Below are 10,776 nucleotides of genomic sequence, written 5' to 3'. Positions count from 1 at the left end.
TTTGCCACGCAACTTCTACCTACTTTTCATACAGGTTCAGGATCTGCAATGATTACAAGTAGCACCTCCCTAGGAAGGACGTTCAACACTACGTAACAAGTACCCCCTCGGTATAACCCACAGGGAAGGGTAAGGAGGGAAGTCTCGAATGCAAGCTTCAAACAGTCTGCAGCCTAGTTGGGAGTAACAAAAGACACACATGAAAAAAATATGACTACAGAACTTGGAGCGAAAATCAGTGGTGTGACAGGCCGGTGTTGGAGCTGTCGTGGAAGGCCATGAAGTATACATGAGTGTTGTTATTTGAACTAGACCTTGAAGGATATTGAGGAAGGCCATGAAAAGCTTCACAAAAAGGCCTGGACTTTTTATAAAGAAAACACAAAAAGACACAACACATTTTTAGGCACGAAGAGAAGACCCACTGGCTGGAATAAAAGACTTGTGACCCGGTAAGACTAGCAAGGGCACGGATTGGGGGAGACACACAAGGCTGTGAGTGATGGGCAAAGAGGCCACTACTGGAGTGCGAAGTCAAAATCAGAAAGAACAGACAAACCAACCAACATACCTAGAGACCCTAACAGGGTTTTTGCCTTCGCAACTTTAAAGATGCTCCCATTCCAGGGCTGGAGTCGTGAGCGTGTGAGCATAAGCTGGTGGTGTCTAGAGTAGAGTACACGTACCCAAGGGGTACACAGGACATGCCAATGGGGTGCATGGCGGATGTGAGAACTTGTATTTGAACACTTCTGGTTAAAATTTCCACTTACTACAAATATATACAACATATTAGTACATAATATATTTATAACATAAATTTGTAAGTACAAGTCTGGTGATATATTTAAGCTTTTTACTGACACACTGCACAAAATACCACAGGCTAATAATCCAGTTAGACCAATAACGGCACTAATACCAAACCCAGTACAGTGCTGCTTGCACAAATTGTATGATTTGAACGTGCAAAGCTCAAACACACTTTACATTCTCAAAAACTGATTCCACTTCAACCAAGTGAATAATGAAAACCTAATGAATATCTACCAGTACACTGGAAATAGCTGTACACACAACTCTACCTCTCCAGCCTGTGCAGGGATATACACACACCACACCTAACGGTTTTCTCTATCTGGCAGATGAAAAACTAAATTCAATTGATGGAATCCTCAGTTTGTTTCTTCCTCCCAATCTTTTCCTTATACCCAAAATGACCTTCACCCTACCTTTTTGTGGCTAACATTTTGTGGTCAAAGGACATCTAAGCAGCAAATAATATTTCTAGAAAAACTAAAATTTGTTAGTAATCCCTTGTGTGAGAACATATGGGGAAAGGGCATAAACCGTGTTCCCAGTTGCTTTCATGTTCCTTCAAAGCAGGCAAACAGAACTAAACTCAGTAATGATTAAAAACTGAAATGTGAGGGGCACCCAGGTGGCTCAGTAGGTTACACGTCCAACTCTTGATTCCAGCTCAGGTCATGATCTCAAAGTTTATGACATGGAGGCCCGCACTGGGCCCCACACTAACAGCACAGAGCCTGCTTGGGAGTCTCTCTCTCCCTCTCTTTCTGTTCTTCTTCTGCTCATGCTTGGTGCGCATGCGCTCTCTCTCTCTCTCTCTCTCAAAATAAACAAGCTTAAATAAAACCTGAAATGTGAAATAATGAAATACAGGTATGTGCAAATTCACAGGTTATACGATAACACTTTGTGTCAACATTCCTCAGAGTGTCATAAAATGCATGGCAAGTGGGTGGTCTATAAACGATTCTGTGAATATCAAAGTTTTGCAAACAATTTTAGAAACCATTTTTTGTTAAGTCAAGTGAATAACAATATCTTAATTTATGTTGAAAATTTCAGTGTAAATTTTTTTCATTTTTCAGATCAAGCTATGCCTCAGAAATTTGGAAAATCTCTCCCACATGAGTACCCACATCTACACACACACACACACACACACACACACACACACTCTCTCTCTCTAACTCAAAACACCAAAAACCACAGTCATAGAACAATACCATGGTGCATTTCTTATTACAAAACTCACCAATCCCACTGATGAGGACTGTTTTCCGTCCATAAATGCCTACTCTTGTCAAATAAGCCACCCTATAAAACTGCCTAAAATTTAATTAAAAATAATTATACCAAATATTCAGCATTAAAGATGATTCTGAAAAATCTCAATTTTTCCAAAATCTGAAGTAACAGTAAGCAACGGAGATGGGGGTGGTAGGAACAACCCAAGCCTGTGAGAAGCCTGGTCGGTTTCTTAGTTTCCTCCAATTTAATCCACTCCTGAAGACCACAAATATTTAATAGCAGAAGAACAAAGATTCAAAATCTATAGAAACCTAAAATGGTTCCATGAGCCAAAAACTGAATATATCATTAGTTTAACTACCACACAAGAAGATTTACTTAAATATTTGCTAAAGGAACATGGGGCGCCTGGGTGGCTTAGTCGGTTAAGCGTCCGATTTTCGCTTAGGTCATCATCTCGCAGTTCGTGGGTTCGAGCCCCGCGTCGGGCTCTGTGCTGACTGCCAGTTCAGAGCCTGGAGCCTATTTCAGAGTCTGTCACTCCCTCTCTCTCTGACCCTCCCCTGCTCACGCTGTCTCTCTCTCTCTCTCTCTCCTAGAAATAAATAAAACATTTAAAAAAAAAATTTAAAGGAACAGATTCTTGTTTCTTAATAAACACTATTTGGAGGAACATCTTAAGCCCTCTGGCTAAAGTCTCTCCTCAGTGGACACAAAGCACTGGGTTTCGAACACTGGTTGGGGTGAGGTCCGGAGGGATGACTCTCCTCTCCTAGGAGGAGCCGTACTTGAGAACCTGCCTCGTCTAACCTCACTCACAGAGAGGGAAACTGAGGCCTAGGCAACTAGTCAATGACTCACCCAGTCACTAATCAAAGTCTCCTAAATGAACTGTATTTTATACCAACGGCCATCCTAAATAAAGATCACATATTTTGTTCCTCATAGAGTTTGTTTTTGGGTTGTTGTTGGGGTTTTTTTTTGGAGGGGGGAGGCAGAGAAAGAAAAAGAGAGAGCATCTTAAGCGGGCTACAGGCCCAGCACAGAGCCCAATGCAAGGCTCCGTGAGACCATGACCTGAGGTGAAATCGAGTCAGACACTTAACCACTGAAAAACACAGGCATCCCTCGTTCCTCACAGTTTTTTGACATTAATTCTGAACTTTAAAAATATTTTTTATCTTAAGGACTATGTTTTTTGACCTCTCCCTTAAATTTTGTGCCCAAGGTAAGCGCATCCCTCACCTCACTCTCGTCCAGGCTCTGGACAGAAACCTTGAACTAGCCAACTGTTGAAGGTGTGGGGTAGGGTGACAGAAAGTAGGGAGGAATCACCCTGCTTGCTGATAAAAAACAAAGGTAATCTTGTGCCTCAAAATGTGGGTTCTAAAAACACAGGGAGCTTTCTCTCTTTTAACTGATGCTTATCAAGGGCAAGCCTGCCTACTAAAGTGAAGTTGGGGACCACTCCAGTCTGATGACAGCGGCTCCCTTTGTATCACAAGGTTACTAACACCTGGTAACACCTCTGAGTACAAGTACTCCAGCTAGTCTTTTCCCATTCTGAGACATGGACTTAGGAAAAAAAAAAAAATCTCAAAGTGAGAAACAGTAGACAGAAAACACACATGGTTAAAAAGCAGGAAGAAAGGTAAGACTTTCAGACAAATAGTAGGAGTCACATCTAAGGGATTAACCCACAGGTGAACCCTTAACAGGTCCACCTAAGCACTTTTAAAACACTACCAGAGAACAATTTACTTTTTAAGAGAAACTCTAAAGCACACATCAAAACGGTGAAAGCACTTCCACTCTGAAATTTACGGGGTCTGAGACACCGCGCTGGCTGAAACATCACATGAAGCTTGGTTAGGCTCTCATCTGGTTTTTTCTCTTTCTCCTCTCCTTCCCCACCCCACAACCAGCACTGCAGAATACTTCTTTCCTTCCAGAGCTGGTCCTTTCATTTATTTTTAAATTCTTGGCTGCCCTGGAGAGCCCCAAGTGCTCACTCTGCCCGCTCTTCAGAAGAAGAGAGGCCCAGAGAGATAAAGTGACTGATCACACTCGCTGGCTGTGCGCTTGGCCTCAATCAGTCCTGACAACAGTTTCAAATTTTCTTTTGTTCTTAGACCTATTTTAACCTGCAGATAGTATTGCTCGGTTGGCTACAACTTTCTACTGACCCATGGCAGTGATCTCCAGAGACCAGTCGGGACTGCGGATTTTCATGAACTCTTAGAACATGCACTGAGGCCGGATGTGATTGTGTATCATGAAGTTGTCAGCACAAAGAGCGAGAGAACAGGAGAGACACGCAGCCAGGCAGACTGGGTCACCCCACAGGCCCAAGGGTGACTCTATCACTGGCCTCATTCTCCAATAGCACCAGGGTGGGTAAAGGAATGAAATTCTAGGGATGAGGGGACCCAAACTCCAGCTTCAACAGAAACTTGGGCATCACAAATCCCAAACTCTGAACACACTCCCAGAGCTGCAGGCAGAACAAAACACCTACCCAAACTACCGCACAGGATAGGGCTAATCACTTTTCAAAACTGTTAAGTACCATACAAATTCACGCCACTAAAGACAACTTATGGCGTGGCTTCATCAGCACACTAAAAGGAAACACAAGTGGAATAAACAAGCTTATGTATGTATTTACAGTGTATCTTGTTCCAAAACTATCAAATGAGGTAATACCACATACCACATGACAGAAAACAAAACTTTAAAGATCACACCTTCAAACACACTAAGCACAGCCCTCAAAACAACCAGACTCACATTAACCTGCTATTTTCTAACGTACCGTAACACTTTGGTGGTATCAGAATTGCCTCATGTTTCATGAGATGTCTCCATCTCTCCTGTATAGATATACCTAAAATTTACAATCTACCTGGAGAGATGGACAAAGATCTATAAAAGACTCAAAGAAAAAAAATCTGTCTTTGCACTACAATAAAAAATTTAAGTACCCATTACCATCCCCAGTCCGCTGACTGTTCAGTAACCAGCCACAAATGGCAGCAGGGAAAGTAAGGGGAAGGCTTATCAGGAAGTGTTGACACAACATAAACATGGACTGTGGGCACAAAACCAAGCAAGGAAACCACAATTATACCATTCTCGATTTGGACACACTTCCACTTTAAAACTTCCCGACGGAAAAGTCAGTGGTGAGATTTGACACGGAAATCTCTACAACTCACTCCATCGACAAACCCGCTGAAAGGTGGATAGAGAGAGAGTAGTCACACTGCAGACAAATCTTAACAACATTAAAGCTCTCTCCACGGAAAGTTTCCCCATCGCTGCGTTTTTTTCAGTAACAAAGATGTTGTCAGAAATGACAATTTTTTGTGTCCCCTGATGATGCCTTGCTAGCATTTGGTTATAAGCCATAAAGCAGGACTAATTTCAGCCTGTCAGGAGTCTCGCTAATGCCCAGTTTCCCCCCAGAGAGAATTCCTGTCAAATCTAATGAGAGCTCCAAAGGCTCTCTCTACAATATAATGAGCACTTAGGCCATGCTGGTGATCAGGCGGCAAAAAGCATCAATTTGAGCCTGGCTACACCCTGGGGGCCAGACGTCACCAGTTTTAATAAGAATTATGATTACTAGCTGCACCAAATGCCTCCTCAGATCTTATTATTAATGTGTGACATTCAGAAGGATGTTTTTCAAATGTAAGGCCACTTTAAACTGAATTATAGTACTGCTTTGCACACCGCTCTAGTTAAGGGTCTATCAGCATTTACAGTATAAACTGAATTTCAGGGGACTTAATACCCTACCATGAAGAACATGGCATCTCTTAGCTTTTCACATTTTTCAAATTACTGAGCCAATTACACACAGCATATTATTAATGCATACTGGTTCATGGATGGACAATATATACCCACAAATGCCCAACAGAGTATAGAAACTCATTAGAAACCTATTTTCACACCACGGGGCTCCTGACCCTCTTCGCCCCTTCTTCCTTTTTCCTACTTGATAAATAAAAAAGGTCACGTAACCTACAGGAACCCAGAAGAATTATACACCTCCTTTACCTCCCCAATAAATCCTGCACCAGCATACAGCATCTCACAAAGGTGGGGTTTCCTTGTAAAAGAGTTGGTGAAGTTATTAAATTCTTTGAGTTTATGAGTTTAAGAAAAAGCTCAGTCTCCTCTTACCCTTCTACAATATTTGTCAGCAAAATATGTGCCTTTTGGATAACTTAAAAAAAAGTGGCAGGTTACAACTCTTCACCCAGTTTATTTCCATAATTCATTTAAATGACCATACATCTTCTTGCCCAATTACTATCAACAAGTTACAACTGCCTCAACCAGACACTAGCCATTGAAAAACACAAAAAACAAAGGCACAAGCCCAACATAATCTAGGCTACCAACTCTGCAAATCAGAATAAAATCAGCATTTTTAAAGGCCCAATTATATTATTAATGAAGGGCCTTGAACTTAACTACCTCTTTCCAAAAACATATCTGAGAACAGATCTAATATACAAGAAGGTAACTTAACATTATGAAATCTATGATGAATTAAAAATCAAAGAGTGCAGAGTTACAAAAGCAGAATTCAACTCTGAAACACACTTGCTTAATGAAAGTCTTTGAATATAAGGAAGATCTGAAGGCTGAACTAATCAATTTCTCCACTGTGCCCCAGCCGGTCAGCCATGCTCTTTAATTTAATGAAACAAGGGTCTGAGATGAAATAGCACATATACATCAAGTAAGAATTGTATTGTTGCAATTTGAAATGTGTCCAACTGTGCAACTTCATCTGATGATAATTTTTTAAGAGGCAATCGATTTCTAAAAGACTTATTGTACCAGCGTCTTGATGAAAAAGTGAATGTCAGCATATCTCCAGAATACTTACACCCTGCCATTAATGCTTTCTTTGGCAGACAATGACTACTCAATCGAGGGTCCTCTGGGCTGAGCAATCATTTAGCTTTTCTTCTCTTATGAGGTCCTTAGTGCCTTGTTCCAGCTCAATACTCTTTTTATACACCATTATAGTAGCCATAAGTGTGAATTTTATGGGAACTTGCAAACTCATAGTCATAGCGAGAGCTTTCCAGTCACTAATCTTTTCATGCTTTTAAAACCACTAGGACTGAAGCGACTCCCAACATATGCTGTGGCCATAAAAGAATGCTTTTTCACCTCCATATCTGCATCAATTGAAGAATTTTTCAAAAAGATGTTTGCTAATAAGCCACTAAGCTTGAGTGTCATTTTATGCAATCCCAAAGCACAAAAAGAACCTCACAGTTAGTCATATACATTTTTTTAACCTGATTAGGGAACTCCCAAATATCCCTCTTTCCCCCAAAGGCCCACACTGCATTCCAAACATAAGATATTCTGAATTCCAGAATGCTCCGGGATACCCAGATCTTTCAAGAGGAGAATAAATCTATCCAGGTGGAAAAGTCAACTCAGAGACTCAATTTCCATCAGTCTATAAACAGGTTAGTTCACATTTCCAAAGCACCTCTCACCTAGTCATTTAAAGATTCCGTAATAGTCAAAAAGCAACCCTTGCTGCAAAACACTGTCACCAATTCACAGGAAGGGAAACCAAGGCAGACAACCAGCATACAAACCCTCCCCACTACTGAGAATAAAGCCAGGTTTATAGAATCATCACTGGTTTCTCATTTCAACTTGAGATTTAACTAAAGCTTACCTGTTTATGCATTTCTATGTTTAATCCGTAAGACATTTCATAATACTGCAAAAAGAAGAAATACCAAGCATTTCATTACCTCATGTTTTGTCATGTTAAGAACATATACTTGCTAATATTATATAAAAAGCAAAAAAGGATAATCTTTGATACCTACCATCACATAGTGCCTCTGCATTTCTGTCTTTTCACTCGCCAGTTTCTCACATTCCAATTTAAGGCTACAAAAACAAAACAGGCAACTTAATGTAAACATTATGTCACTTGTTTTAACATCTGCCTCACATATTTGCACTTCAAGTAAAAACACAGACCAATTTGGAAAAGCCATAAAGTATCTAGGTAAACATCCAAAAGCTTTGTCCTTGCATTTAGTAGTGAAAAGGGATAAGGTGAACAGTATAGGGTATCCATTTAGCTACTATTCTTCTCCTTCTTACTGTATACCTGGTCAGATGCCAAGAATGAAATATCTGTCAAGACCTCTGACCTTCCCAGAAGACCAATTCCTCCTCCCGGTCGTCTGTTCACTCCTACTTCCCCACACCAGTTTGCTCCTTTGGACTCCACCAAAATCTGGCCTTTCTTTGCACAACTCTCAGCCTCAGACCTGGACTGTACTACCTTTGCCAATGCAAATAGTCTCTAGGTTTGAAAACTGTACTTATAAAGTTACTTCTACAATTGTTGGTCCGTTTTAAAACCTTTGGTTTTTAAATCCCTGCCAAAATATGTTAAGTAGCTGCTGCAATAAAGTGGTTTGAAGTCCTCCTTGCTTGGAAAACACAGAGTGGGCAGGTATGCCTCAAGTTCCAGAGATTATGATCTTCAAGCAGACAAAAGGTCAATAATCAGAAAGCCTCTGACAAAATAAAAAAATTCACACCCAAGCATGTGTGCTTTTTCTCAAGCAGGACAAAAATAAAAACTGTCATTAGTTATCTCTTAACTCTAAACAGCTAAAACTTCATAGAAACAAGGGAAGACACTAACATTTCTGGAAAATCCACTATGAACGGGGTGCTCTTTAATCATTTTTCATTTATGAACCTCTTGAAGTAGGTCTCATTAGTTGAACAGACTTGTATATAAATGAGACTCAAATCCCTCGTCCTACCAGAACCAACCAAAAATGACGCCCAAGCAGGGGAGTTTTACTCTACACATATCCACCCCCATCTTCACCAGTGATGGGCACAGCTATCAGCATCTAGCCTTCCATGATGGACTTTGCTTCAGACAACCCAATCCTCTAATACGGCAAAGAGCGATTTCAACATTGGCTTTGGCTCCCTAAACCTGCACTCCAGGGCTGGGGCATCGACTGAACCAAGGTTTCAGCTCAGTTTGTTACAAAATAAATAAACGAAGCGCAAATATTGACGGTTCTCATGCAACTCCTAAATACTCGAAAAAAGACTCCCTGGAACAGCAGCAAACGGGCAAAAGGGAAACAATGGTAGGAGGAGGAGACTAGAGAAGAGGCGGCCCGGGAAGAACCTGGAAAGGGGGTAACTTGAATGACAGGTCTTAACTGCGACTCCACACGCCACCGCCTGGACGCAAGTACTAAGTACAGCCGCCACCGCCACCAGGCAGGGCGAGAAGGGGCACCGGGCTGCCCCTGGGCTACTGCTCGCCCAGCGCGGTCGGACACGCACCTGTGATACTGCGCCTGCAGAAACTGGAATTCCTCTTTAATCCGGTCCAGGGACTCCGGAATAGTGAACTTGAAGGGCTGGCCTGCAGCCTGGTGCGGCGTCTGGGGGCGACCAGTGAGGGGAATCGAGGGACCAGAGTGCGGGCAGACAGATAAAACAGCGAGTCAGAGAACGGAGAAGTGGGTGGGACATAAACAAAAAATAAAGTTAGCAGTGGCAGGAAACGGAGCCCTGAACTCGAGTTTGCTCTGCACTTTACGGAGGGAGGAAGTGGTCCCTCGCCCGATCTCGAGCCTCCAAAGAGATTAGCAGCTTCTTCCAGGCTCCAGGGCGGGTCGCAGTACGTGCACCCAGGTCGCCTGACTGGAAGGACAGGGGCTCCCGGGCAGCCGGGGAAGACCAGGCCAAATTGTCATCGAGGACACCGCCCCCCCTCCCCCAAGGGAGCGAAAATGACCCCAGGGATCAGAGTAGAAAAACAACGCCCTAACGCTCCCAGTTCCCAGAATCGCCGGGGCCATCCCCAGGCGCGCCGGAACGGGGGCTGCATTGACATGTAAATAGGCGAGACAAGAAACAAAGGGGTGGGGGCGCCCTACCCGCCTCAGGGAGGCGGGAGGACCGGGGGGGGGATGTCGCTTCGAAAAAGGAACCCCAGCCTTCCCGGGCGCCCCCACCCGCCCTGTCTAGACGTCAGCTCCAAGGGGGCCCAGAGTAAAGGGGGAAATAGTTTCAGCTCACTCCCAGGCCCAAGAGGAGAGGGTCCGGGACCTACGTAGCCTTGTACCCCTAGAAACTAGGGAGTCCTCCAGAAATGTAACAGGGACCCGTCTCCCCACTGCTCGGAAAAAGCGCCCATCCCCACCCCACCCCCCCATCCCAGCTCCTCCAACCAGCACCCTGCCGCGCCTCACCGGGTGCCGGCTCTGCGGGAACATCGCTCTGGCGGCGGCCGCAGCTCTGTTTCCGGACAACTCAATTCTCCGCTCAATTTCCAACTTTAATCCCGCCGAGGAGAATTTCGCCGAGAAGCCAGGCAGAAACGAGGAGCGCGGGGAGCGCGCTGNCGCCCGAGAAAAGGGCGCGGGGACTGCGATCCAACCCGCGGGCCCCGGCCGCCCCGGCGGGGAGGTGGGGGCGCGGTGATTCCGGCCGCACTCCCCTCGGCGATCCGCGTGCGCGGCACCCTCCCGGGGCAAACAAATCCAAGCGGACGGCTTTTCTTCGCTTTTCTCCCGGTCCGCCTCCTCTCCGGGTGTTCCCCGCGGCGCCGGCCGCGGGTGAGGTGCAGGTGGCCCGGCGCCCCCGGCTAACCCCACACAAACAAACCTG

At 44.1% G+C, this 10,776-nt stretch overlaps 1 protein-coding gene across 4 annotated transcripts in view; it reads right to left on the bottom strand.

The window, feature by feature from the left end:
- LOC144227664 (transducin-like enhancer protein 1) overlaps nt 1–10,506 on the bottom strand; it is a 90,087-nt gene extending 79,581 nt beyond the window's left edge. For all 4 annotated transcript variants that reach the window (XM_077759335.1, XM_077759336.1, XM_077759338.1 and 1 more), the window contains exons 1-4: nt 10,359–10,506; nt 9,445–9,545; nt 7,941–8,004; nt 7,784–7,828 (exon numbers count right to left, since the gene is read on the bottom strand). In XM_077759335.1, coding sequence (XP_077615461.1) covers nt 7,784–7,828; nt 7,941–8,004; nt 9,445–9,545; nt 10,359–10,382 — 234 coding nt within the window. In that variant the 5' untranslated portion in view covers nt 10,383–10,506. The remainder of the gene's footprint in view (nt 1–7,783; nt 7,829–7,940; nt 8,005–9,444; nt 9,546–10,358) is intronic.
- Between the last annotated feature and the right edge of the window lie 270 nt (nt 10,507–10,776).

Source organism: Crocuta crocuta, unplaced genomic scaffold (assembly GCF_008692635.1).
Source record: "Crocuta crocuta isolate KB4526 unplaced genomic scaffold, BGI_CrCroc_1.0 scaffold41, whole genome shotgun sequence".
Lineage (NCBI taxonomy): Eukaryota > Metazoa > Chordata > Mammalia > Carnivora > Hyaenidae > Crocuta > Crocuta crocuta.
Note: the sequence above shows the minus strand (reverse complement) of the source record. Positions and strands in the feature narration are given on the sequence as shown.